The sequence below is a fragment of the Eptesicus fuscus genome, chromosome 6 (assembly GCF_027574615.1).
Source record: "Eptesicus fuscus isolate TK198812 chromosome 6, DD_ASM_mEF_20220401, whole genome shotgun sequence".
NCBI classification, from domain to species: Eukaryota; Metazoa; Chordata; class Mammalia; order Chiroptera; family Vespertilionidae; genus Eptesicus; species Eptesicus fuscus.
In genome coordinates, this window is record NC_072478.1 from 16,571,348 (window position 1) to 16,598,532 (window position 27,185).

The window sequence follows — 27,185 nt, forward strand, 5'->3', positions numbered from 1 at the left end:
CGCGTGTGCGTCACAACGCGGAGCCAGTCCAGCAGTCCCTACCGCGCCTGCGTAGTTTCCAAAGCCGGAGCTTCTAGGCAGAGCGGAAGGGGGTGGACGAGGCTGAAAGACACCCGATTTTATAGCTGGTAAGACAGGTCTGAGAGCGGCAGGCAGTTCCCCAATGTCATACAAGGCTCGAGTGGCCTGTGGTTGACCCAGACTCAAGTGTCCTGCTTTCCAGGCTTGAAATCGGACTCATCTGGGTTCAAAAATCCCTGCTCTGCTTTTTGCTGACTTTTTTTTCTGGTGCAGGATCCCATTTAGTTACGTCTTTTTAGACTCCACTCTGTGACAGTTCCTCAGTCTTTCTTAATCTTTTATGACCTTGACACTTTTGGAGACTACTGCTTTTGTAGAATACTTACCAATATGGGTTTATCCAGTGTTTCCTCAGGATTAGACTGAAATTAAGGAGTTTAGGCAGGAATCTCATAGAAGCGATGTTGTGTCCTCAATGCATCATATTAGGAGGCACGCGATGTTGACTGATGGATGACTTGCTTTTGGCAGTGTCTTGCCAGTTTCTCAATCAAGTTACTATTTTAGCCTTTGCAATTAATAAGTATCTTATGGGGAGAGACCATGCGAAGACCATAGGTTTTTAAATATATTTTTTATTGATTTCAGAGAGGAAGGGAAAGAGAAAGATAGAAACACCAATAATGTGAGAGAATCATTGATCGGCTGCTTCCTGCACGCCCCCTGCTGGGGATCGAGCCCGCAACCCGCAACCCGGGCTTGTGCCCTTGACGGAAATCTAACCGGGACCCTTCAGTCCCTAGACTGACGCTCTATCCACTGAGCCAAACCAGCTAGGGTGACCCTAGGTTTTCTGTGTGTGTGTGTGTGTGTGTGTGTGTGTTTTGACATTAAAAAAAAAAAACATTTTTCACCCACTAGTTTTAGCGTCTATCCATGGCTCTTTCCATCAACAATTATTACTGTGATATTTGTGTAATGGTGATTGTGTGTATATGTTTTTAATTGTAATTCTATTTAAACAAGAGCTGTCCATTCTCCAATTATGTGTTTAGTCACATATTTATACCACTATGAACTAATGAATACTTTTTATTCTGTATGTTATAATTAATTTCTATATTATTTATTTTGCTGCTCCTTTAAGTTAGCTCCTATGTCCTTTTAATATATCTCCATCTTTCTCTGAGCATTTTCTGACTTTTCCCTTGCTTGTTTTGGAATATCGTTGGAATCAGCCATTTCTCCAAGGAGCCTGGTTAATTTTTTTTAATAGACTGGTATTTAAAAACCAAGCTCTGAGTACTGGGTGTGCTCACTGCTTAGAGACTCTCTCAGCTGTCAGAATTAGATTTGTATGTCTACTAATCCATGCATACACACATCTACATTTACTACTATATTTGTCCCTTTGTGTATACTAGTATACTGAAAATCATGAGCAAAATGGGGCAAATAGTAATTGCTCAATAAATGCTAACAATTCATTATCATTAGTTGAGGTCTTACGATATGTGCATGCTACATTATAATGTTTCTGGTTCTCAGTTTGTTAACTGGGAGCCTGGATGATCACAGCATCTGTTTCTGAAGGTTGTTGAAAGCTTGGGAGGTACACACATACCCTTGGGCACATAGAAGACTCTTTTTTATATATACATTTTATTGATTTTAGATAAGAAGGAAGAGGAAGAGATAGAAACATCAATGAAGAGAATCATTGATTGACTGCCTTCTGCACGCCCCCTACTGGGGACCGAGCCTGCAACCCAGGCATGTGCCCTTGGCCGAGAAGACTCTTTAAGAGCCCTGCAATTGGACATATCTGAGTCTAATTTCCAATTCTGTCATATCCTAGTTGGATGGCCTTGTGCAAGTGGCTTAACTTTATGAAATCATGCATGTAAGTTCCTTACAACAGGCTTGGCCCACTGTAAGCCCTTGGTAAACTGTATTATTACCCCCCCACACACACACACACACACTGCTGCCTCTATTCACTGAAAAGTTAATGAGGACAAAGATTCTTACATATTTAGTTTAACAAACAGTTTTAAACCCTCTAACCACCCCCTCTCGATGTGGCCCATATTCTGGGGATCCAGAGAATACTTCATCCAGTCCCTGCCTAGCCCTGGAGGGCAAAGGGAGACAGAGTCTGACACAAACATTCCCAGCCCCAGATGCCACAGTCCTGGGCTAGAGGAAGGAGAGACTCAAAGCTGGAGGAACCTGAAGAGTGGGGTGCATTTTTGGGTACAAGGGAGCAAGTATATCTGGATGGGATTTTGAGGTAGGATTAGGAGTTTTCTAGTTGCTGACATTCATTCAGGACTGAGGGAATCACAGGAGTAAAGGTAGCATAGTGGGAAAGCACACAGGACTTGATCTTTGTAAAAACTGTGGAGCTCAGTGATGCAGACAGCAGCCAGTGCTGGGAGGAGTCCAGGTTGGGGGCTGCTGGGAAAAGTGAAACCATGGCTCTGTGTGCAGGCTGCAGCAGAAGAGACCCAGGCTGGATAAATCAAGCTTTTCAATGGGTCTCTTGGGCTCTGTTAAAGGCCAGGAAACATTTATGAGGGTCCTGGAAGGGAGTGGGGCTGTACATTGACACCAAAAGGGACTTGGCCAGTCCCAAATGTTTTGTGCTCAGTGGAGTGGATACAAGAAAAATATTTTTCTCCTTTGTGTGTTTGAGGGAGAAGATGGGAAGGGAACGAAACACTCAGCCATCTCAGTGATGGGGACATTGGTGATGGGAAGGTCTAAGTCTGAGGACTAGAAGCCTTTCTCTGCCACATTTTTTCAGTTTTCTATGTAGCACTCATCACAGCTGAAATTAGATACTTATCTACATTATTGCTTGTGCAGTATCTAGCTCCCTGGCTGGAATAGAAGGTCAGTGGAGGAAGAGACCTGGCCCATTGTGCCCTTCATTAGTAACCTTGAAAAGGGTAATTACCTTCTCTGTGCCTTGGTTTGCCCATCTGTAGAATGAGGATAATAAGAGTCTTTCCAAGCTACAAGCATCCAATTCTAAAGAAGGCAAGAGAGAAAAGGAGCATAAAGAAAGTATGCCAGAGCCCTGACCGGTTCGGCTCAGTGGAAAGACCGTCGGCCTGCGGATTGAAGGGTCCCAGGTTCGATTCCAGTCAAGGGCATGTACTTTGGTTGTGGGCACATCCCCAGTGTAGGGGGTGTGCAGGAGGCAGATGATTGATATTTCTCTCATCGATGTTTCTAACTCTCTGTCTTCCTCTCTGTAAAAAATCAATAAAATATATTTTTTTAAAAAAGAAGGTATGCCAGAGAAGAAACACATTAGAAGGCAGATTAAGTCCAAATATGTCTATCACTGTTAAATTTAAAGAGATCAGCCCTAACCGATTTATTTGGCTCAGTGGATAGAGCGTTGGCCTGCAGACTGAAGGGTTCCAGGTTCGATTCTGGTCAAGGGCATGTACCTTGGTTTCGGGCACATCCCCAGTAGGGAGTGTGCAGGAGGCAGCTGATTGATGTTTCTCTCTCATCCATGTTTCTAACTCTCTATCCCTCTCCCTTCCTCTGTAAAAAATCAATAAAAATATTTTTAAAAAATTTAAAGAGATCAGATGCCCCAGTTAAAAGACAAAGGTGGGCAGAATGGATCAAAAAACAAAAACTCGCCCTAACTGGTTTGGCTCAGTGGATAGAGCGTCGGCCTGTGGACTGAAAGGTCCCAGGTTTGATTCCGGTCATGGGCATGTACCTTGCTTGCGGGCACATCCCCAGTAGGAGGTGTGTAAGAGGCAGCTGATCCATGTTTCTCTCTCATCGATGTTTCTAACTCTCTATGCCTCTCCCTTCCTCTCTGTAAAAAATCAATAAAATATATATTAAAAAAACACACAACAAAAAAACAAAAACTGGTTCTATACTGCTTTCAAGAGAGACATGTACAACATAAGGATACAAAAAGATGGAAGATAAGGGGTAGAAAAGGATGGAGCCTTTAAAACATTAACCAAGAAGGAACAGGTGTGCACTATTAATATCAGAAAAAATCCACTCTTAAGGCAAGGAGCATGGAGTTAACAAGGGCACATCACAACAATCACAAGTTCCTTTCACCAGGAAGATACGAAGATTGCAACTCTGCAGCCAATGACGTGGATTCCAAATATCAGAGTACCAGTATTTCTCTCATAAGGCTAATACGAGGATTAAATACATGTAGAATGTTTGCCTATACCTGTGATACCTGAGTGTCAGCCATTATTATTGTTATAATAGTTGGTGTTATTAGGTTATATTTGTTTATTTTAGTTATTCATGTATTAGTATTATTTACTACAGTTCCACCAGTCCCTGTGACAGAGGTGGGGCTGGAAGGATGATTCTGCTTTACAGATAAAAACACTGAGGCACAGAAATGGACAGGGCTGGGACTGGCCCTGTGTTTATTTGATAGTCTTTCCAGACAGTTTCTCACATATCCCTGCTACCCTCCCACTTCTGGCTGGCCAGCCTGCTTCCTTCCTCCCACAATTATTTTCCCCACCTTTTGTGTCATGCACAGTATAGGCCTCAGGGCTAAGATAATGAGAAACTACAGGTCCTTTCCAGACTTTGGGGGTCTTCCAGTTTAGTGGGTGAAGCAGAAGGAAGGCCAAGTGATGGCACAGACAGAAGTCAGTTATGAAGTGGAGGTTCAGCATGCTAGAACAGCCAATCCGGGCACCTGGCCTTGCTTTGGGGAAATCTGGTAGGGTTTTCTGTATGAGGTGACTTCCAAGCTCTGATCTAACATGTTAGTTACCACCCAAAGCCAGTTACCTCCTCCAGTGTCACCTACTTCCAAAGCCAGTGTCTCACTCATTTATTTGTTAACGGGGCTAGGCATCATTAAAGGAGATGGGACAAAAGAAGCAAAATTCCTCCTAGGAAGGAGCAAATATGGGTGAGGGGGTCAAAAGCAAAAGAACAAGCTGGGAAGGAAAGAAAATAGAGCGAGGCGGAGTAAGTGCCTCCCCCTTTCAAAACAAGATCCATAAAAACCCATCTAATCGAGGCAGCCACCTTCGCGCTGAGAAGTGGACACCTTTATCACTAAATGGCAGAGGGTGCAGAGAGGAGGGACTACCCCCAGCGGCTGTGCTCACTCAGTCGCTCACCTAGACATAACTCTGGTATGCACCGGGCAACCTTTTGGGGATTAACCAGACCACGCAGGGTAGCGGGGGTTGTGTGTACCCTTAGGCACGTCTTTCCCCGTCAGGGCCTCGGGTCTACATCCATAACTAGGACTTAAGGGTGTGTTTTTGCAGAACTCTTTAAAGGAAATATTATTTATCCTCCCAACAGCCCCCAAGGTGAGAGTGCATAGATTGGGGTATTTAACCCCATTTCGCAGAAGGACAGTACGAAGCTTAGACCGGAGCGGAGAATCGCGCAGGTTGCAAAGCGCTGAATCGCAAAGGGACTGGTTCAGAGCCCGGAGCCTCCGCCCCGCCCTCTCCGGTCTCACGGCGGCCTCTGCCCCTTTAAGAACGTCTCGCGGAAACAAGCAGGAAGGGGGAGGTGCCTGCGTACAAGATGGACGTGCGCATAGGCCAATGGGCGCTGTAGTGGCGGCGGTGGTGGCCAATGGGCGCTGTGTGGGCGGGGCCGGGCGTCTGAGCCTAGTTCCCGAGGCGCGGCGGCCGCGGCTGGGGGCGGGGAGGGGGGCGCAGGACCCCAAGAGGGGGTCCCGGAACCGGAGGCACGTGTCCCGGGGCGCTGGCAGGGCCGCGCCGGCCGGGAGCGCTGACCGGGCCCTAGGCCAGTCGGGGACCGGCGCGGCGGGGGCTGCAGCCGAGGGGCGGGGCGAAGGGCCGCGGGGGAGGCGAACCGGGGTGTGCGGGGGGTCGGAGTGACCGTGGGGGCGCGGCCAGGCGGGGGCAGCGGGGGTCGGGGCCCAGGAGATCCGAGGAGTGTTAGGGGGGCTTTGCTGGCAGAGACGTGCAGAGCCAGGGGCGCTTGAGGGGTTCGGGGGGGTCGAGGACTCAGCCTGGTGGCGTCAAACAAGCCTGGGGCGTTGGGGGCCTGGGTGAGGGGCTGACGGTGGGCCAGGCCCGGGCGGGGGTCGTTTGGAAGGCGTAGGGTGTTATGGGATCTGGAGCTGGGGGCGTCTGGGAACATAGGCATGTTTGCGGGGCGATAGGATGGCTGTGGGGTTAGCTGGCCCAGACTGGGAGCGGTGGTTGGGTGGGGGGGAGGGTGATTTGTGCGGGTATAGGGGATTGTGGGGGTAGGAGCTGGGAGGGTCTCAGAAAAGGGGCCCAAGCCCGGAAGGAGCAGGCAGGTGAGGGTTGGGGAGGGATAGAAGATGCGGTGGGTTAGAATGACCAGGCTGTACCACCTCCGAGCTTAGGGCTTGGGGGAGGGAGACAGTCCTTGATGGCCCAAAGAAGAGGGTGTAGAATGCGGTGAGGATCATCACTCCTTTTTAATAAAGGCCACTTTGGGAGGGTAGTCAGGAGGCCTGAGAAGAGAAACAGCTCCCAGGAAGAGTTTGGGCCGAGGTTCAGGTTCAGAGTATGGAAGGAAAAGGCTTGGGTTTCTGGGTGGTGGGAAGTTAGCAGGAGCTCCCTCTAAGAGAAGGGGCAGCTGGAGATGGGGAGCCCTGGTAAAGATTCAGTTCTCCTGCACTTGGGGTCTAAAAATAGTCTCCCCAAGACCTCAGGGATTGCTCATCTGAAAACCACCCAGCATCTTTGGGCATTTAATCAGATAAAACCCCAGGTTCAAATCCTACTCCTGCAGTTGGCTTGCTCTGTGACCTTGGGCAAATAGCTTTGCTCCTTTGAGCCTCAATTTCCTTTTCTGCAAAATGTGGGGGTATGTTTCCTACTTCCTGGGGTGTTTATAAATATTAAATATTATTTAGCTCTAATAATAGTTAACTGTGTTTGAGCCTGATGCCCATGCTTGATGCTTGGGTCCTTAAATCCTCTGGACAAGCCAGGGTTGTTGCTCTACCCACTGTGAAGATGAGGAAACTGAGGCCTGGAGCCCCTGAGTCACATAGCAAATGACTCAGTGTGGAGAATGGATGTACAGGAGGATTTGAGTGGCTGGGTGGGATTCTTATTCCCATCCATTCCCCCCACCAGGGCCAGTTCCCATCCCCCCAGCAGCATGGCATCCTGTGCTGAGCCCTCTGCCATGGGCCCTGAGCCTGCTGCCCCACCACCTGCTGGGGTTCCACCGCTTGAGGACTTCGAAGTGCTAGATGGGGTGGAAGATACAGAGGGCGAGGAGGAAGAAGAGGAGAACCTGAGTGAGCTGCGACCACTAGAGGACATGGGACAGCCCCCACTGGAGGAGACTGAACAGCCAGGGGCCCTGGCCCGAGAGTTCCTGGCTGCCATGGAGCCTGAGCCCGAGCCTGCTCCAGCCCCGGACGAGTGGCTGGACATCCTGGGTAAGGTGCAGGGGTGGCTTGGGTTGACCCACAGGGCCCAGTCAGCAGCAGTTCAGGAGTAACCTTGACCTAAACCTTCTACCCTGAGCCTCATTTCCCCACCTCTGCCATGAAGTAGGTTGGAAGTAAAATGTGGTAACCACGGTGATTGCCAGACACAGGCAGCTGCATGAGATGCTTCATGTCTATGAAGCCCTTTTATTCCTCTCTCTCTCTCTTTCACACACACACACACACACACACACACACCAGCTCAGAGAGGCTGAGTCACCTGTCCAGGGTCACACAGCCAGCACAGCACACCAGGCGCCAGCAGCTCCCAACCTCCACAGCTTCTTTTCTTGGTATTTGTCTGATAGGTACCTGTCCCCTGGAAAATGTGTCCTGAGATCACATAGGCCTGGGGAACATCCCAATTTGTTTTTCATTTCTTTGTCTGGTTCTCGATATTCATTAGCATTCTAATTGCTCAGAGAAGTCTTTCAAGAGAGGACTTGGGGAATCCACACAAATGTCCCCACCATGGACCCCATTGCAGCAACATTTCTCTGGAAGCTAGAGAAATGTATTGCTACTAGTACTGATATTTAACATGTTAAATAATGTTAGCACCACACAAATAGTAGTAAAACGTCATTGTTACTACTACCATTTATACTGACACCAAAGCAATAGTATAAAATGATACTAATATTGATTAAACAGCATTGTTACTAATGTCACCCCACTGCTGATAAAAATGTTACTACTACTAAAAATAACGCCAGGTAATATTGACTGTCCACTGGTTCTGTGCCAGGCCTGTGCAGCATTTTACTTGATCCTCACAACAGCCCTGTCATTTAATTCCTACCATTCCCATGTTTTACAGATGGGGAAACAGGGTCAGATAGGTGAGGGCGCTTGCCCAAGGTTACACAGCTTTCTTGGCTATGTTAGAGTCTGGGCAGCTTCTCTCTACTGATAGTAGGAGCTGCCTTGCTCCTCTTCACAATCAGCTGCGTGCTGAGGTCAGAATTCAGGCTTCTAGACAAGGAAACCGAGGCCTTGAGAGGGGCTGTGATTGGCCCAAAGTTCCCTCTATGAGAGGCAGTGCTTGATTGTGACCTTGTCAGCACATCCACCATTAATACCCCCAAACCTCAAGATACAGGCTTCCCCAGGATCCACTAGATCAGTGGTTCTTAGGCTGGATGCTGGGGCATGTACAAGTTGGGGAGCAGCACACAAATTTGGAACAGCATAGAATAATCCAGAATATGAATGGCTATCTCCCTATCCCTAGCTTTTAGACTAGGATTCACTCAGATTTACGGTATATTCCTGACCAGTCGTATATTATAAACCACTGGGACACTGAAGCCCAGAGGTGTGGGGTCACCTGCCTGGTAAGTGGCAGGGCAGTCTTTCGAAGCTCAGCTTAGGCCCTGGTGTGGGGCCACCCTGGGGATGGGTGGAGTTAGTGGGGGTTGGGGAGGAAGGGGCGTGGAGAGCAGGTGCCCATCTGAGCCACCCAGTGACAGGCTGCTTGTCCTCGGTCCCTGGCAGGGAATGGGCTGCTGAGGAAGAAGACGCTGGTCCCAGGCCCACCCGGCTCAAGTCGCCCGGCCAAGGGCCAGGTGGTCACAGTGCAACTGCAGACGTCACTGGAGAACGGCACACGGGTGCAGGAGGAGCCAGAGCTGGTGTTCACCCTGGGTGACTGTGACGTCATCCAGGTGGGAGTGGGATGGGGTCTGGGCAGGGTGGGGAAGGTTAGAGGTGGAATGGAGGGAGTAATGAAGGTCGAGGTATTGATGGCTAGGTGGGGGGGCTCAGGCTGCACCTGGACCCACCTGACCCTCATAACCTTTGCACACCCAGGCCCTGGATCTCAGTGTCCCACTCATGGATGTGGGGGAGACTGCTATGGTCACTGCTGATTCCAAGTACTGCTATGGCCCCCAGGGCAGGTGAGAACCTGCTGCTGCAGGGGTCCCTATTGGGGTAGGGAGGAGGTAGGTGTGTGACTCACCAAGTCATAGCTCAAGGGTGGAAAGAGTTACTTTCCTTAAGTTTTAATGAGTAGGGCCAGCTCTAGGACTTGAGTCCTTTTCTGCTCTCAAGCTTGCCCAGTGTGTCTGGGGTGCCGTCATGGTGGCTGCCAGGTCTGAGTGCTCCCCGTGCCCCATCCCCCAGCAGGAGCCCATACATCCCCCCTCATGCGGCCCTGTGCCTGGAGGTGACCCTGAAGACAGCTGTGGATGGACCTGATCTGGAGATGCTCACAGGGCAGGAACGTGTGGCACTGGCCAACCGGAAGCGGGAGTGCGGCAATGCTCACTACCAGCGGGCTGACTTTGTGCTGGCTGCCAACTCCTATGACCTCGCCATCAAGGCCATTACTTCCAGCGCCAAAGGTGACCCCCCGCCACCTCCCCTGAAAAGGTGTCTGCTAGTGCCAGGAACCTCAAGCCACAGAGGACCTGAGACTCAGAGTGTTGTAGAATATTCCAGAATATGGATAGATTCTCAACTTTCCCTAACCTCTTTAGGCTAGGGTCCACTCCAGCCATGTGGTAGATCCCAGATCAGTGGGATGTCACAGGATGCAGATATACTGGTACATGGGGGCATGGATGACTGCAGATGATGTCCCTCCACATGCCCGTGGTTAAGCCTCTGCTTCACTTAGGCTCCGTTTTATAGACTCCTTGGCACTGCCCTGAGGGTAGAGCAGTCCTGGCCTGTGTCAGAGATGGGGAGACTGAAGCCAGGGAGGCTTCAGATCCCTCAGGAGCAACTTCGCATGACTGGGACCCCTAACTAGTCTCCTCTTCCACCAGGTGCAGAGGGGTGCGCCTTGTCCCAGGTCATGCAGTGGGCAGGTGGTTGTGAGGGGCTGGTGGTGTGGTAATGGCTGCCAGGGTTGAGCACTGTCCCCCCACAGTGGACATGACCTTTGAGGAGGAGGAGCAGCTTCTGCAGCTGAAGGTGAAGTGTCTGAACAACCTGGCAGCCTCGCAGCTGAAGCTAGACCACTACCGGGCCGCACTGCGTTCCTGTAGCCTCGTGCTTGAGCACCAGCCTGACAACATCAAGGCGCTCTTCCGCAAGGGCAAGGTGGGCCATGGGTGGTGGGCCACAGGCCACAGGTGCGGGTGGCAGGCTGGCTCCCCGAACCCAGACCAGCGGGACTGGTTCTGAATCCAGGATTTGAAAAGGGCAGATAGAGAAACTAAGGCCCAGACAGGTGCAGAGGTATGACTTGAGTCACAGCAATCCATTGACTGAGGCCAGACGTGAACCCAAGCCTTAGGCTCCCACACATTTCCCTGTGGCCCAGTGGTGACTGCTCATTGCATACAATCCTCCATGGCTACCTTCTCCTTCAGAACAAAAGTTGAGTTGTTGTTTTTTTTTTAAAAATATATATTGTTATTGATTTCAGAGAGGGAGAGAGAGATAGAAACATCAATGATGAGAGAGAATCACTGATCGGCTGCCTCCTGCACACCCCCTACTGGGGGGTTGAGCCCGAAACCCAGGCATATGCCCTTGACTGGAATCGAACCTGGGACCCTTCAGTCCACAGGCCGGCGCTCTACCCACGGAGCCAAACTGGCTAGGGCAAAAAGCTGAGTTCTTATTGCAGCCCTTGGGGCTTTGAGCCATCTGATCTTCCTTCTGCTGGTACCTTCCACCTCACCTCTTGCTTCTCTCCATCCAGTTCAGCCTCATTACCCCAGTGCCTTTGCACAGGTAATTCCCTCTGCCTGAGACATTCCTACTGCAGGTACCCCCATGGCTCTTCCCTTGCCCTCTTAAAGTCTTTGATGTCACCTCTTTGGGAAGCTCTCCCTGCTCCTCCCCATCCCTCCCTCCCCACACACACCTCCCTGTCTTCTTCATGTTTCTCATGTTGCCATCAGCACATGGAGGTGTCAAACCTCTTGTCTGTCTCCTCTGCTAGGAGGCGGGGATTTCATCTGTCTCACTCACTGCTAAATCTCTAACCCTGCAAAGAGGGCGAGGCACACAGTAGGTGCTGGTGGAACATAGGAGAGAATTTGGCCTGCAGGGACTTTACTGTAATTGCTTTTGTCTCCATCTGTTCATTCTCACAGCAACTTTGGATGGGGAAGAACAGAGATTTTTTAGCACCTTTTAGCAGTAAGCTGAGAAAACTGAGGTGCAAGCAAGCACTGGGTCACCTAGCATGTTTGTGAGAGACCTGAGCAGGGCCTCCCTCCAGGTGGCATTTTTTTATTTATTATTTTTTAAAAATATATTTTATTGATTTTTTACAGAGAGGAAGAGAGAGGGATAGAGAGTTAGAAACATCGATCAGCTGCCTCTTGCACACCCCCTACTGGGGATGTGCCCGCAACCAAGGTACATGCCCTTGACCGGAATCGAACCTGGGACCCTTGAGTCCGCAGGCCGACGCTCTAGCCACTGAGCCAAACCGGTTTCGGCCAGGTGGCATTTTTTTTTAAAGCACTTGCTATGTGTAGAGTTTTGCATAGAAATGTGGAGATGATGTTCTAATTTTTCAGGGGTTTATAATCCTCTTGGTGGCCATGGATTATAAATGTAGCTCACACATTTGGATTTGCTGGTTGGAGGTGACAGAAACTCACTCAAACAGATTTGAGCAAAAGGAGGACTTGATTTATGACACATTCAAGTCCCATGTGGCTGGGTTCAGGCAGGGTTGGATCCAGGCATTAGCAATATTGTGGGAATACTGTGTCTGCTGTGGGTTTCCCTCTCAGGCAGGCTCCTCTCTTGGGAGCAACCAAGATGCTCCCTCTTGCCCCCCAAAAGCTGCAGGCTTGCATCCTTGCCACTTAACAACCAGCTTCCCAGTGGCATTAACATATTTCAGGCTGGATTTCATTGGCTGGTTTGAGTTACATGCTGGCTCTGAATCATTCACTTTGGAAATGTCCAGTCAAGGTGGTGAGGGAGGAGTAGATGAAGAGGGTGACCGGGTCTCCTGTACAGACCAAGACAGACACTCAGGAAAGGAGAAGGTTAGGGGGACAACACTGAATTCAGTGGGGTGCTCTTAGAGTCTCAGGGTTCAGGAGCGTAGCATGGGGAAAGTGGTCCCCTGGGGATAGATTTGGGACTTGTCACGGTGGTCAGGAGCCTGGCAGGGTTGGGTTTCATGAAAGAAAGCATGGCCTAGTATGGGTCCAGAGTGATGCTTCTCTCACAGGTACTGGCCCAGCAAGGGGAGTACAGCGAGGCCATACCCATCCTGAGGGCGGCCCTGAAGCTGGAACCTTCCAACAAGGTGAGAAGAACAGAGGTGCTTTGGGAACTTGCCCTATAGCTTGTCTGGGAAGTCCCTCCTGTCATCTGCCCTTAGTCCTTTTTTAAAAAAAATATTTTTTGTTGATTTTTAGAGAGAGAGGAAGGGTAGAGATAGATAGAAACATCAATGAGAGAGAAACATCACTGATGAGCTGCCTCTTGCACACCCCCTACTGGGGATCAAGCACGCAATCTGAGCATGTGCCCGGACGAAGAATCAAACCGGTGGGTGACCTCTTGGTCCACACCAGCCGGGCCATTTATCATTGTTGCTGTGGCTTTTCCTGCTGTGTTTCTACCTGGGAAGGGGCAGGTGGCTAAAGGGCCCCAGCCAGCTTGCTGAGATCCTCATGACCCCTAATAGGCTCATCCTGAACATGGGGGTCCCAGGAGCCAAGGGTGCTGCCAGCTTGGCCAGTGCCAGCGTCCCCATCTTTTCTCCCAGAACCTTGTGCTCTGCTCTGTCCACGGGCTCCCTAGAGGCATGGAGATGGCAGCCCCACTTTGCTGACGCCCAGAGAGGGGTAGATGGAGCCCCTGTGTTTCAGTGGTCCCAATCCCAGAGTGACCCAGGGCACCAGAAGGGCACAGGAGGCCACATTGGCTGCTGCTGCCACATGCTCTTAGCCCAACCACCACTCACTTTTCCTAGACAATCCACGCGGAGCTCTCGAAGCTAGTGAAAAAGCACGCGGCCCAGCGGAGCACAGAGACCGCCCTGTACCGGAAAATGCTGGGCAACCCCAGCCGGCTGCCTGCTAAGTGTCCTGGCAAGGGTGCCTGGGTGAGCTGGGGTCGGTGGCAGGGAGGCTTCTTGTGGAAGGGCAGAGTAGACTGTGTAAAGAGAGTGTCTTCATCTTGCAAACATTGATGTCCTTGTCACCTGGGCTGTGCTGGACCATATTGGGGACACAGGCCCTAGTCCCATGTGACCCGGGTCAAAGCAGAAGGTGGAACACAACATGTAGGATTTGGGGTGGGGAGTGATGGCTCTTCCAGAGGGGAAGGGGAAGTTTCCCAGAGGAGGTGAAATTTAGCTTGAGTTTTGATGCACATGTAGGAGTTTTCCGGGACGCAGGAAATGCATGCTTAGGCAGTGGAAGGCTTGTGTGGGTTGTTTTGGTACCTGAGGCCCAAGATACCAGTCTTGACTGCCCTCCAGCCACCTCCTCCCTCCCCTTTATCTACAGTCCATCCCATGGAAGTGGCTGTTTGGAGCAACTGCTGTTGCCCTTGGGGGCGTGGCTCTCTCTGTGGTCATCGCTGCCAGGAACTGACTGCCAGGTGGCCGCTACCCCTTCTGAGCACCGTGGACCCCACCCCGCACTCCCTAACTCTCCCAGGCTCCCTGTCCACTACCCTTTCTGGCCTAGCCCCCCTCCTCTGGGGCAGGGACAGTGAGGTTTGAGGGTTGCATGGCCCAGTGAGCAGGAGGGACTGAGGCCCTACAGGAGGAAATGAGGCAGGGCCCAGGCCCCATGTCCAGCCGGGAAGGAGGGGGCCCTTATTCCTCCAGACCCAATTCCTACCCTCCCACTCCCCCCTGGGTTAGGTCTCAACAGGGGCCTGCCTCAGTTTCTCCTTCCCAAGGCCTCAGGGCAGCCCTTCCCCCATCCAGTTCCTGTACAATTGCCAGCCTCTCCTGCCTAGCCTGCTGCCCTCTGTCCAGGCTCCCCCACCGCCCCAAGTGAAATAAAGCCTCCCATCCTGCATTCCGCCTGCTTTCACTGCCACTTAGGGCTGGGCCAGAGCCGTGGGAGTGGGGAGGATCGGGTCTCCTCTTGGGCCACAGCAGACCTGTGTTACCCGGGTGATGTGATGTGCCTAGAGTGCCCAGGAGTTCACACTCCTTATGCCTGTTACCCAATCCTGTCTTGTTTCTGTTAACTAAAAACAGGGACCCAGATGGGACCTAATTGGGTGCTTCTTTGAGACCAATAATGGAGGGGTCTGTAGTACAGTGAGCTGACAGCCCTATGTCTGGGCAGCAGCAGCATAGTCAATATTATCGCTAGAGATTCTACAGTGAGCTTGCTAGGTAGAGGATGTGTCAAGGGGCTACTCCAAAGAGATGTACTGGCTTTCAATTTCTTGGGTGACCTAGTTCTTAGAGACTTTTGGAGAATATACCAATGCTTGGTGATTCCTCTGTTGCCCCTAGGGTCCTGTTGGGAGGCTCTGGGGTAGTGAGTATAAAGTGGAGAAATGCTTGTTACCAAGCAGTGCAGCCCATGGTTGCAGTGTTGCTAATTCTTTTAACTTCTCCAAGCCTCAGTTTCCTCTCTAGCTGATGGGTGCAAACCACTGTATCCATCCCCAAAGGCAAGCATGGATGCCAAGCATTGAGCACAGATTCTCAGCAGTTCATGGTCAGGGGAATAAATGAATGGTAGTGCTGGCCTAGAACTAACAAGATCACTTGGGCAGGGACATACAGAAGGTCCCTGAACTTCACCTTCTTCTCTTACCTCAAAATCTTCATCCTATGACTACCATCTGTAATTAAAGGGAGAAAGAAAACTACTCCAGAGCGCTCCACAGGTCAGGAGCCCAGGAGGAGCTTTCCTGGGCAAGCTAGCACTTGTCTTCAGCCTCGTTTACCCATCTGTGCAATGAGAGCTTGATAAAATGGCACAGTGTCTATGGAATACAGTCTGGCAGTTCTTTGAAAAGTTAAACAGAGAATTGCCAAATAACCTAGCAATTTCACTCCTAGGTATGGACCCAAGAGAAGGGAAAACATCCATCCATACAAAAACTTCTACATGAATGTTCATAGCAGCTCTATTCATAGTAGTGAAAAAGTGGAAACAACCCAAATGTTATTAACAGATAATAGATAAACAAAATGGTCAATCCACACAATGGATTATTACTTGGCCATAAAGAGGAATGAAGCACTGATACAGGCTACAACATGGATGAAGGTCAAAAACAATGCTGAGAGAAGCCTGACACATATGATTCTATGGATAGGAAATACAGTAGGTCCTCGGGTTACATCGGAGATCCGTTCCTACCGCGCGTAAGTCAGAACCCACCTACATAAGCACCTACGTCACTCACATGGAGCACATACACAGCAGTAATGAAGTGAAACAGTAAAAAAAATTTAAAAGAAAGATAACAATTCCTGACCTTTACTTGTGGTAAATAAATAATAAAAAACATAAAGCACATATGTACATACGTTGAAATGACGGAACTTTTTTTTTTTATAAATAAATGGGAGATGGCAACGTAACCATGAAACGACCTACGTGGAGTCCAACATAACTTGAGGACTGCCTGTACCAGAATTAGCAAATCCATAGGTACAGAAAGTAGATTACTGGTTGCCAGGGTCTGGGGAGGGGGCAGTGGGGAGTGACTTGGTATGGAGTTTACTTTTTGGGTGATTAAAGTGTTCTGGAACTCGATAGTTGTAGTGGCTGCACAGAATTGTAAATATACTAAATGTCACTGAATTTTACACTTTAAATGGATTAATTTTGTAACATGTAAAACGTTTAAAAATGGGGAAGCTGGTCAACCATCTGTCAGGGCCCAAGGGGATGTAAGATTTTATCCCTTAAAAGATTTTATCTCTTTTTCAAGAGCAAAATCCCCTAAAAGCCCTAAGAGTAAGGGGTGGGAGGTCTAATCCTACTCCCCCACCTTACACCCTACCGTCCCAACCCAGCGTTCAACGCGCGCTGGTTTGCATGGCCACGCCCACCCACCCAACCAGCTGTTGGATCCGCCCTCCACGTGTTTTGCACCGGCCCCGCCCCCTCCACTCATTAAGACTCTCATCAGAAGCCAAACAGACCTCATAAATAATACCTCACATCAGTGGCTGGTGGGGCGGGACTTCGACGCGCCTCGTTGAGTCAAACTTACGAATAATATATTTATGAGCGGGGTCTGGACTTATGCGCGTGTCGGGGCGGAGTCTAGGAGCGGAAGTGCGCCCCTGAGGTGGGCCACCCAGGCTTCATGAATATGCAGAAGTCGGGGCGGTGGCTTATGGGCTTCTGAAGCCTGCAGGGGGCGTGGCCAACCGCGTCTCATGAATAATGCAGCACGTCGGCGGGCTGTGTGGCGTCGTCGGTAAACTTCGCTGGATCCGAAGAGGGCGTGGGCAGCGCTTCATGAATAATGCAGTACGTCAGCAGGCGGCGGGGCGTGGCGTGGCCGGCGCGCCCGCTCTGGAGCCGGGAAGGGGGGCCGGGTAGCAATGGTCGCAAGATGGCGGCACTGAAGGAGGATCGGAGCTACGGGCTGTCGTGCGGGCGGGTGAGCGACGGCAGCAAGGTGTCCGTGTTTCACGTGAAGCTCACCGACAGTGCCCTGAGAGCCTTTGAGACCTACCGCGCCAGCCAGGTGAGCGGTGTGGCCGTCGGGGACGTCGGGGTGCAGGCCGGCCTCGCGTGCCCCTCGCCCGGCGTCCGGGCCTCGGGGCGCGGGGTCTGGCGTTCGGGGTGTTGTTTGTGGATCCATTGGCCCGCAGGGTGCGAGAATCACGTTCCTCCTTGGTCCCGGGAGGCGACACTGGCGATAGGCCCAGGCCGGCGGTGGGGCCGGAACTCGCGCGCCTGATCCAGGGGGGCGTTTGTGTGGCACCTGGAGGCGTCCGGGATCCTTCCCTGTCCACCCGGAACTTATCTGTTCACCTGGCCGGGGGAGAGCTGTGGGGGTGGGGTTGAGGCTTCTCCGTCAGAGTCCTTAGTAGGATGGGTCAGAGAGGCACCTGTGGGGTCCTGTTCCGTTTGTGTGGGGGTGCCGTCTTTGAGTCTTTCCAGTGAGGCCGCTGGAGTTGGGATCACTCTTGGTTCTTGGGAAGCGGAATTTGGGCAGATATTGATAGTTTGTCTGAAACTACCCCCACTGCGCTCCCCCTCCCCCAGGTGACCCTGTTTCATTAGACCTCCTTCAGAGAGTGGAAGTGTTTTGTGGGGAAGAAGCTGCGTTTGTGGGCTGGGAGCCGGTGGTGGGCACCTGGGAGGGGGCTCTGGCCACTGCACCTGGCTGCTGACTCTGAACTTCTCAGGGGTCCATTTGGGCCCATCTGGGGAAGTTCAAAATGTTTCAGTTCTGCCACCTGGCCTGGGGCAGGGGGTGGGGAAGAGGCTGCTGTGCACCCTCTTTCAGGCCTGACTTTGGGGCCCATCTGGGACTGTGGTCAGACCTGCTTCTTCCCATTTCTGTTTGTGTCATGGCACTCTCAGTCTGTGTTAGGACAGAAGTTGCAGGTGCCCAGTGATCGGGTTCTGCGGGGAAGTGGTTTAGGAGCTCTTTTCCTCCTGCCTGGAAAGGGGGGGCTTTATAGTCAGAGGTGGCTGAGGAGGCCCCAGTCCGTGTGTGTGTGTGTGTGTGTGTGTGTGTGTGTGTTTGTGTATACCAGGAATGAGGGGGCCTTGGGCGGGTGTGGAGAGAGACTAACTAGGAAGGAATGTGGCTTTCTTCCTGCCCCGGACTTGTTCAGCACCATTAGCTAAACGGGGAATTTCTTCCCCTGTTTCTTTCCCAGGTGCCCACCCTTCCCGTGCCTTTTCCCACCTCTTTGGGCAATTTTCTTCCTGTTCTGATGTCTCAGTTTCCTCTTAATAGATGGGGGAACCATATCTTTTTTTGTAAGAACGAATTCTCATCTTGTGAGAAGGGTTCCTCAAGGTGAGGCCGAGGCACTCCTGTAGGGGAGGAGGAGGAGGAGGAGGTAGGGGCACAGTGGTTGGCTTGAGCCTCCCTTCCCTGCGGAATTCCATCCTGAGTGACTTGTCCTGCAGGAAGGCAGACTTCCTAGAGGCAGCTGTGGGAGAGCTCATGAGTCATGTAAATAAGGTGAACTTGGTACCTGGTCACTTTGGGTGAGGAGCCCCGCCTTCCCTGTCATGCTGCCCTTGCTGGATCCATTGGTCCTCCGGAAGGCCTGCCTGTGCATTCACCTCATGCTGTCACACAGCTATTTTTAATTTAGGGTGTTGCTTACATCCCCTAACTAAAGCTAGATCTTCCTCTCGTGAGGGTGAAGGTAACTGCAGACTCAGGCAGGTTCCACATGGAGCCCAGCTGTGTAAGTTAGAGTCAGTCGCTAGGAGGGACTCCCTCAAAGAGCGTCTTCAAGCCATCCTGGCCAACTTGGCTTGCTGGGCTAAAATTTGGGGGACCCAAACTTGTGTTTTTCTCAGAAGCTGTCTGGAAATTTAAGTGACTTGGCAATTTTTGTATTGAATCATACCCATTGGGCAATGTGCTAGACTGGGCTAAAATGAGAGCGACTCAGGTGCTCCTGGTGCTTTTGGGTGCTGGACATGGGGAAGGCGACTTGAAGAACTTGTTTGTGTGACCAGAACAGTGTCTTGGTTATTAACAAAACCTCAGGTGCACAGCTTCGTTAATAGTGTCTCGAGTTTCCTGTTCTCTTGTGCTGTGGTTAAATGGTTTGCCAATGGCAATTTGTGGAGAGGATTTTTGTTTTTACTTTTTAATTGTGAAGAGGCTTGTACAAATTCAGAAGTGGCAGGGGACTGACAGGAACTTCCTGTAATCCTAGCTGTTGGAGCAGCTCCCGTAGACGTCCCTAAGATTTCTCTCTCCAGCGGGATCTGAAGTCTGAGCTGCCTTTGTGCAGACCTAGTGGCCTGCCTGGAATTTGGTGGAGGGTGAAGATGTGGTAATACACACAGTCACCAGCCATCCAGACTTGGGGCTTCATGCAGTTTCTCCTTGAATATAAAAATGCAAGTGAGTCCTGAAGGAGCTACTCCCGTGGATCTCCTTTTTTGCTGTGATGGGTTACTTCTGGGAGAGAAGACCGAGGAAGTGTGGACACAGTCCCTTCTTCCAAGATAGCCTCATGTGCCTCTCAGAGACATGTCCCCTGACCATTTCCTGGAGCACATGCCTCGGCCACCTGGGCATGTTATTGTTGGATTTGGTGGGCTGTGTTGCTGGGTCACCTTTTCCTCTCCTGGGTGGAGAGGAGCATGCTGTTGTTCAAAAAAATTGAGGGCCCAGAGAGGGGCCTAAGAAGCCTGGAGATTGGAGCCTTTTTAGGTTTGAATCTCACCTCTACCTGTGTGAGGTCTTGGAGCAGTGCCTGACCCTTGCCAGTCCAGATCCTTCTCCTCACAACTCTGAGGATCCCAGCACCTGGCCCTCTCTGAGCTCCAAATCCTCCTCCTCTTGGCTGCGGGGATCCTTTGGCATATGTGTGCCCCTCAGCATATCCCTGACCCCTCGTGTACACTTGGTGCCTCTACCCAGAGCCAGTCCCTGCCTGGAGGTTAGAGCAGAGCCCTGGAGACAGAGGGCCTGGGCTCTTACATCCACCTGAATCTGACTGAGCCCTGGTCTGTGTAGGGCCTGCCTGGAATTTGGTGGAGGGTGAAGATGTGGTAATACACACAGCCACCAGCCATCCAGATTTGGGGCTTCGTGCAGTTTCTCCTTGAATATAAAAATTCAAGTGAGTCCTGAAGGAGCTACTCCCGTGGATCTCCTTTTTTGCTGTGATGGGTTACTTCTGGGAGAGAAGACTGAGGAAGTGTGGACACAGTCCACTGCTGAGGAGTTGGACATTCACAAGTGCCCAAGACAGGCCCCTAGTGCCAGGAGCTGACATTCTAGAGGCAAGAGACATAATGAACAGGGCAGCACAGAAATCAACACGAAGGACTTGTTAGTGGTCACTGTCAGGAAGGAAGTAAAATGGGGCAACATGATGGCATGGGGACAGGTGATGTGAAAGGGTGCTGATTGAGAGTGGTGCTTCTGGGAGATGCCACAGCTGAGGTCTGCTGGGTGAGGGGTCCAGGAAAGCTGGGTGCACGGGGCTGGGGAGGCCATAGGCGGAGGGGGGGGGGGGCTGGGGAGGGTGGCCCAGTAAGCTGTAGAGGGTGGCTGCAGGTCTTTGTCCTCGGGAAGGGGGAAGTACAGGAGGTCTGCAGTGAATACTCCTGGACTGTTCTGGAGCTGTGCTGGGTGCAGCTCGCTGCTGCTCAGGGAGCGGCTGCGTGGATGTCAGCCTGGCACCGGTGGCAGGAGGAGCCTTAATTTAGCTTCTGTTCCCCTCCCACAGTAAGGCCCTGGGAGGCAGGCTCGGCTCCCCTTCCTGGGGGGTGCCCCACTTGGCCCTATCAGGGGAGCTTCTTGCCAGCCTTGTCTGCTTTACAGATAGCCCACCTTTAGGACTAGGTGGCACTGCCCCTCCTGGCTGTGGGCCAGGCCCCTGTAAACCCTTCGTTTTTGACAACACTGGCAGGAGGGTAGCTTATTGTTCCCACTGTGCTTTGGGGGCAGTTGGGCTCTGAGGAGCATTGTGGTGTGCCCGAGGTCACTTAGACTGTCCTCACTGGCCCAGGCTCCCCCTCAAGTTGGAGAGATCTTGAGCCACTGGACACAGCTATGAAAGGGAGTCACATGGTGGTCTGGAGTCCTAGTTAAAATGCCAGTCTTTCAGGCTCCTGTGAGTGTTGGTAACCTGAGTGGCCCTGCAAATGCCTGAGGTTGCTGTCTGGGTCTGTATTGTGCCCGCTGCCCTAAGAAAGCCTAAAGATGAAAGTAACCTGTCCCAAGCTGTACACGTTACTTCCTCTGGCCCCCTGTCAGCCCTGTGGTGGAGTGGTGAAGAAATGGGTGGAGACTGGGAGGTGGAGTCACCGGAAGGAATCTCCCAAAGGCGGAATCAGAATACCCTCTCTGAAGGGTTGTGCTGGGCCCTGTGGGCGGGAGCCATAAGGGTTCAGTTTGCTTGTGTGTTTCAAGGTGAGCACTGTTTTGGGTGGAGTGAGTCTCTTTCAGAATGTTCATATCTCATAGATGCTGAAGAGGGGGAGCACTCCGGGTACTGGGTGAGTGCTGGTGGTTTCTGCAGGAGGCTGTAAGGCTCTGCGAGGAGCCAGCCTGCCTACCATCACAACCCTTGACTAGCCTTCCAGCTGCATGCAGATCTCCAAGGGGATTGTGTGTAAATAGCAGGCTGCTCTCTGAAACCCACCCTCTGTTGACTCATCTTCAAGGCCAGAGTTCATAACCCTTGAGGCAGTTTTGACATCACTCCAGGATTGTGACATCCCTGATGAATCCTTGAAAAACAAGGCCACTTCTCTCTGTATACGTGGCTCTGGGCTGGAGCAGACCCTGTTTTGGGAATCCGCTTCTCTGTGGCAGGAGCCGTGTCCCTTGGCCTGGCAAGGCCCAGCTGGCAATCCATGCTGTGCCTTCGGGCTTTGGCCTCCCCTGTCCTTGGTTTTTTAGGGCCTCATTCCCCACTCTCTCTGCCTTTATCACTTTCTCCTTGGTCTGAGCTGCACAGCCAGAAGATCTCATCTCCAGTGATACGTGGCTGCTCTGCGGTCACCCCAGAGCACAAAGGAACACTTTTTAAAAATATATATACTTTTTTTTTTATTGATTTCAGAGAGAAAAGGAGAGGGAGAGATAGATAGAAACATCAATGATGAGAGAGAATCATTGATCGGTTGCCTCCTGCACAATCCCCACAGTAGGGTGTGAGTCCACAACTGGACATGTGTCCTGATCTAGAATCTGGGAATTGAACCATGACCTCCTGGTTCATAGGTCGACATTCGGCCCCTGAGCCACACCAGCTGAGCACAAAGGAACGCTTTTGAGAATAACCCTCCTCCCCCCCAAACAAGTGAGTGATATGGACAATCATGTCTTGTGGTTGTTTTGTCACTTTACATTTTTTTAAAATAAATCTTTATTGTTCAGATTATTACAGTTGTTGCTCTTCCGCCCCCCCCCCCCATAGCTCCCCTCCACCCGGTTCCCACCCCCCCATGCCCTTACCCCACCACTGTCCTCATCCATAAGTGTATGATTTTTGTCCACTCTCTTCCCGCACCATCCACACCCCTTTCCCCCCCGAGGATTGTCAGTCCACTCCCTTTCTATGCCCCTGATTCTATTCTATTTACCAGTTTATTTTGTTCATCAGATTTTTTTATTCAATTGATTTTAGATTCACTTGTTGATAGATATGTATTTGTTGTTCATAATTTTTATCTTTATGTTTTTCTTCTTCTTAAAGAATACCTTTCAGCATTTCAAATAATACTGGTTTGGTGGTGATGAACTCCTTTAGCTTTTTCTTATCTGTGAAGCTCTTTATCTGACCTTCAATTCTGAATGATAGCTTTGCTGGGTAGAGTAGTCTTGGCTGTAGGTTCTTGCTATTCATCACTTTGAATATTTCTTGCCACTCCCGTCTGGCCTGCATAGTTTCTATTGAGAAATCAGCTGACAATCCTATGGGTACTCCCTTGTAGGTAACTAACTGTTTTTCTCTTGCTGCTTTTAATATTCTCTCTTTGTCTTTTGCTCTTGGCATTTTAATTATGATGTGTCTTGGTGTGGTCCTCTTTGGATTCCTTTTGTTTGGGGTTCTCTGTGCTTCCTGGACTTGTAAGTCTATTTCTTTCACCAGGTGGGGGAAGTTTTCTGTCATTATTTCTTCAAATAGGTTTTCAGTATCTTGCTCTCTCTCTTCTTCTGGCACCCCCAAAATTCGGATGTTGGTACGCTGAAGTTGTCCCAGAGGCTCCTTACACTATCTTCATATTTTTGGATTCTTTTTTCTTTTTGCTTTTCCGGTTGGGTGTTTTTTGCTTCTTTGTATTTCAAATCTTTGACTTGATTCTTGCTATCCTCTAGTCTGCTGTTGGATCTCTGTATATTATTTTTTATTTCAGTCATTGTATGCTTAATTTCTAGTTGGTCCTTTTTCATATCCTTGAGGGTCTCACTAAATTTATCGGCAGTTTCTAGAAAATTCTTGAAAAACCTTATAACTGTGGTTTTGAACTCTATGTCCTCCATCTCTTTCATTTGTGACCTGTTTCTTTGTCTCCGCATTTTGGCTGTTTCCCTGTGTTGACAGAGTGGCTTTTTGTGCTAGGTGTCCTATAGGGCCCAGTGGCTCAGCCTCCCCAGTTACCTGAGGTGGACACTCTTGGTGCACCCCTTTGTGGGCTGTGTGTACAGTCTTGTTTTAGTTAAGCCTTGATTGTTGTTGGTATCACTGGGAGGAATTGACCTCCAGGCCAATTGGCTGTGAGGATCAGCTGTGTCTACGATGGGAGAACTTCTGTGCTCGAGACACCCTTATGAGGCAAGACTTTCTTCAGTGGGGCTTTGGTGCTCACTGAGTCTGCCCCCTGAGTGTGTCCCTTATGGATCTGAGGAGTTGTAATCTGGATGGTCCCACTCTGACCACTGGGTACACTGGCTCTTGGATCTCCAAGGAGGTGCTAATTTAGCCTCTGCCTGAGGCCACCCAGCAGGAGCTACGGAGAGATCTGCAGATTCCTCTTCTTTGTTTGGGTTTTGGAGGTGCCCAGATGAGGCCCAGCTGTGAAGCAATGCAAGCTGCTGTGGGGCCTTGGGCCTTCTTTTGGATGTTCTGGATCTCTCCGACTCAGCTGCAGTTTGTTAGGTAATTTTAGATTTCAAAGGACCAGGCCATTCATATGCAAAAGCCTCTGCGCACAGGTTGGGTGGGGTGGGGTCTCAGGGTGGAGCAAACAGCAATGGCTTCCCGTCAACCCTGCCCTAAGAGGCCCCCAGGTCTCAGTGTCCCTTGGTAATCCGGTAATCGCTGCAAGCACCTCTGAGAGAAAGCCGCCCTCGAGTTCCGTCCGCTGCCAGACAGTCCAGTTTCTCCCCCGTATGAGTCTGGGTCCCCACAGTCTCACCCGGAACTGGAGTTCAGAGCAGTCGGGAGCTTGTGTCTCTCTCCTGATTGAGAAAGACAACCGAGTCCTCAGTTTCCAGCCCTTTCTGCACGCGCGAGCCTCCATACCTCTGCACTTTACTTCCGCAGCTCCTCTGAGTCTCAGTGTGCTTTCCTCTTCCCTTCTAGTTGTAGAATTTCCACTCAGCCAGCCTTCCTGAGGTTCTGGATGATGTCCGTTTTGTCTTTTAGTTGTAGTTTTGAAGTGGTTGTGCGAGGCAGCAAGTTCAGGTGTTTATCTATGCTGCCATCTTGGTTTCTCTCCTTGTCACTTTACATTTTAATAAAGAAGCTGGTGTCCACATTAACTGTCCAGAGGGGAGCTCTCCTGTCCCCACACCAAGTGGCTGCATGGAGTCTGATGCTAATTATATTCTTGGGTCTGGTCCCTCCAGGCCATGGCTGAGTCACCTGGTCAGGGGGCATGTTTGTGACTTGCCACAGCCCCTCTGGAAAGGGAGTCCCACATGTTTGTAAAGTTCACGGGTTCACCAAACCCCTGTTTAAAAGTGACACATGTAGAAAGTTGATATTTTTCTTAATAAATTGATTTGAGAGAGAGAGAGAGAGAGGAAGCGGGGAGGGAGAGGAAAGGAGAAAGACAGGGAGGGGAGTGGAGGAGAGAGAGACCAATATGTTGTTCCAGTTATTTATGTACTAGTATTCATTGTTTGATTCTAGTATGTGCCCTGACTGGGGATTGAACCTGTAACTTTGGCGTATTGGGACAACACTCTAACCAACTGAGTTACTCTGTCAGGGATTTATTTCTTGTTACTATAAAAGCAGTATAGCTTAGCGTAGAAAACTGGCAAAATAACTAAATACCCTATTCCATGGCTACTGTTGGCCCTTGGCACCTTGCTATGTCTTGTGTCCAGGCACTGTGTTACCACACTGGTGTCCTTGTATAATTTATAATGATAAAAGCATAACATGCTAATTAGACCAGACGACCTTCCAGGCGAAGCTGGGGCTGCTCGCGAAGCCCAGGTCCTGGGTGCTTTCAGTGGCCGGAGGGAAGCCCGGGTCCCAGGTGAGGGAAGGTGGTGCTGGCACCTGGGGGAAGGAAGGCCTATTGCACAAATCTTTGTGCAATGGGCCTTTAGTGTGTGTGTGTGTGTGTGTGTGTGTGTGTGTGTGTGTGTGTATGTACTAGAGGCCCGGTGCACGAAATTTGTGCACGGGGGCGGGAGGGAAGTTGTCCTTCAGCCCAGCCTGCACCCTTTCCAATCTGGGACATCCCTCTCACAATCCAGGATTGCTGGCTCCCAACAGCTTGCCTGCCTGCCTGCCTGATTGCCCCTAACCACTTATGCCTGCCAGCTTGATCACCCCCTAACCACACCCTTGCCAGCCTGATCGACGCCTAACTGCTCCCCTGCCAGCCCGATTGCCCCTAACTGCCCTCCCCTGCTGGCCTAGTCACCCCTAACTGCCCTCCTCTGCCAGCCTGGTCGCCCCTAACTGCCCTCCCCTGCCGTCCTGGTTGCCCTTAACTGCCCTCCCCTGCCGGCCTGGTCACCCCCAACTGCCCTCCCCTGCCGGCCTGGTCACCCCCAACTGCCCTCCCCTGCAGGCTTGGTCCCCCGCAACTGCCCTCCCCTGCAGGCCTGGTCCTCCCTAACTGCCCTCTCCTGCAGGGCTGGTCCCCCCAAACTGCTCGCCCCTGCTGGCCTGATTACCTACAACTGCCCACCCCTGCTGGCCATCTTGTGGTGGCCATCTTGTGTCCACATGGGGGCGGCCATCTTTGACCACATGGGGGTGGCCATCTTGTGTGTTGGAGTGATGATCAATTTGCATATTACCTCTTCATTATATAGGATGTTGTCACAGTGGTGACAACCACAGGTGAGGATACTGGGAGAAACATTAATCATGAGAGAGAATCACTGATCATCTGCTTCCTGTAGGCCCCCTACTGGGAACCAAGCCTGCAATCTGGATATGTGCTCTAACTGAAACCAAACTGTGACCCCCCTGGCTCATACGTCAACACTCAACCACTGAGCCACACTGGCCAGGCTGGTTGATTCTTTTATGTGCCCTGACCGGGGATCAAACCCAAAACCTTGTATTGGGATAATGCTCTAACCAACTGAACTACCTGGCTAGGGCTTTCCTCAGTTCCTTTAGCAGCTTTCCTGCTGAAGCCCACCCACTGTATTGGAGAGAGCTGGGCCCTCCTGTGCATCCCCCTTCTCCATCCCTCCAGCAGTCTTGGGGGCAGTGATGATGAAGTGGGCAGCGGACAGGGTTTTGAAGTGCTGGCCAAGTTTCTGGAGACATGTCCTGTCGGGTCTGGGGTGACTGCTGAGTCCACTGGGCTGGTGGCCATTGCTGAGGGAATGTGAAGAATCAAGCCTGGAGTCTAGGGTGAAGTGGCTCCTCTCTGCCGTCAGGTTATGCTCCAGCATGTGAATATTAGGGAATCACAGGGCAGCCTGGAAGAGCCAGACCCCTCCACTTAAGAATGCTCTTCCTCGGGATTTGAGGTGGGGGTTCTGTCTCCCCCATCATCCAGCCTGGGCCAGTGGGGCCTAGGCAAAGGAATCATGGGAATGACGGGCCTAAGGAGTCCTGGTCCACTTTTTCCCTCACCTGGATACATACACATGGCCCCCATGTCCTGGTTATCAGACTAACTTGGCACTTACTGGTGGGCAGGCTGGT

At 51.1% G+C, this 27,185-nt stretch overlaps 2 protein-coding genes across 11 annotated transcripts in view; both read left to right on the forward strand.

The window, feature by feature from the left end:
- Positions 1 to 87: 87 nt before the first annotated feature.
- FKBP8 (FKBP prolyl isomerase 8) lies at positions 88 to 14,481 on the forward strand. Of its 5 annotated transcripts, none has more exons than XM_054717269.1 (9): positions 88 to 128; positions 7,155 to 7,465; positions 9,014 to 9,183; positions 9,329 to 9,417; positions 9,644 to 9,864; positions 10,395 to 10,567; positions 12,672 to 12,749; positions 13,422 to 13,553; positions 13,960 to 14,481. In XM_054717269.1, the coding sequence occupies exons 2-9, from the start codon at positions 7,180 to 7,182 to the stop codon at positions 14,044 to 14,046; spliced, it is 1,236 nt and encodes a 411-aa protein (XP_054573244.1). In that variant the 5' UTR covers positions 88 to 128; positions 7,155 to 7,179; the 3' UTR covers positions 14,047 to 14,481. The 5 variants fall into 5 exon arrangements, with proteins under 5 accessions (XP_054573244.1, XP_008154611.1, XP_027988262.1 ...); XM_008156389.3 differs by lacking the exon at positions 88 to 128 and adding an exon at positions 5,676 to 5,761; XM_028132461.2 differs by lacking the exon at positions 88 to 128 and adding an exon at positions 5,678 to 5,820.
- Positions 14,482 to 16,950: 2,469 nt separating this feature from the next.
- Positions 16,951 to 27,185, forward strand: part of ELL (elongation factor for RNA polymerase II) — a 61,161-nt gene continuing 50,926 nt past the window's right edge. For 4 of the 6 annotated variants that reach the window (XR_008556295.1, XM_054717264.1, XM_054717265.1 and 1 more), the window contains exon 1: positions 16,952 to 17,134. Coding sequence is in view for 5 of the 6 variants with exons in the window: in XM_054717264.1 (XP_054573239.1) it covers positions 17,000 to 17,134 (135 nt within the window). In the remaining variant the exon portion in view is untranslated. Of the gene's footprint in view, positions 17,135 to 27,185 lie in introns of all 6 variants that reach the window. The other 2 variants (XM_054717267.1, XM_008156429.3) reach the window with 2 other exon arrangements.

What these genes read in the sequence shown, in the direction of transcription:
- FKBP8 (XM_054717268.1), top strand. Translation starts at nt 6,439, where the DNA reads ATGGCCCAAAGAAGAGGGTGTAGAATGCG. An exon ending in GTGACTGTGACGTCATCCAG is followed by an intron (nt 9,184 to 9,328) that starts GTGGGAGTGGGA and finishes TTGCACACCCAG; the next exon opens with GCCCTGGATCTCAGTGTCCC. An exon ending in AGCTGGAACCTTCCAACAAG is followed by an intron (nt 12,750 to 13,421) that starts GTGAGAAGAACA and finishes CACTTTTCCTAG; the next exon opens with ACAATCCACGCGGAGCTCTC.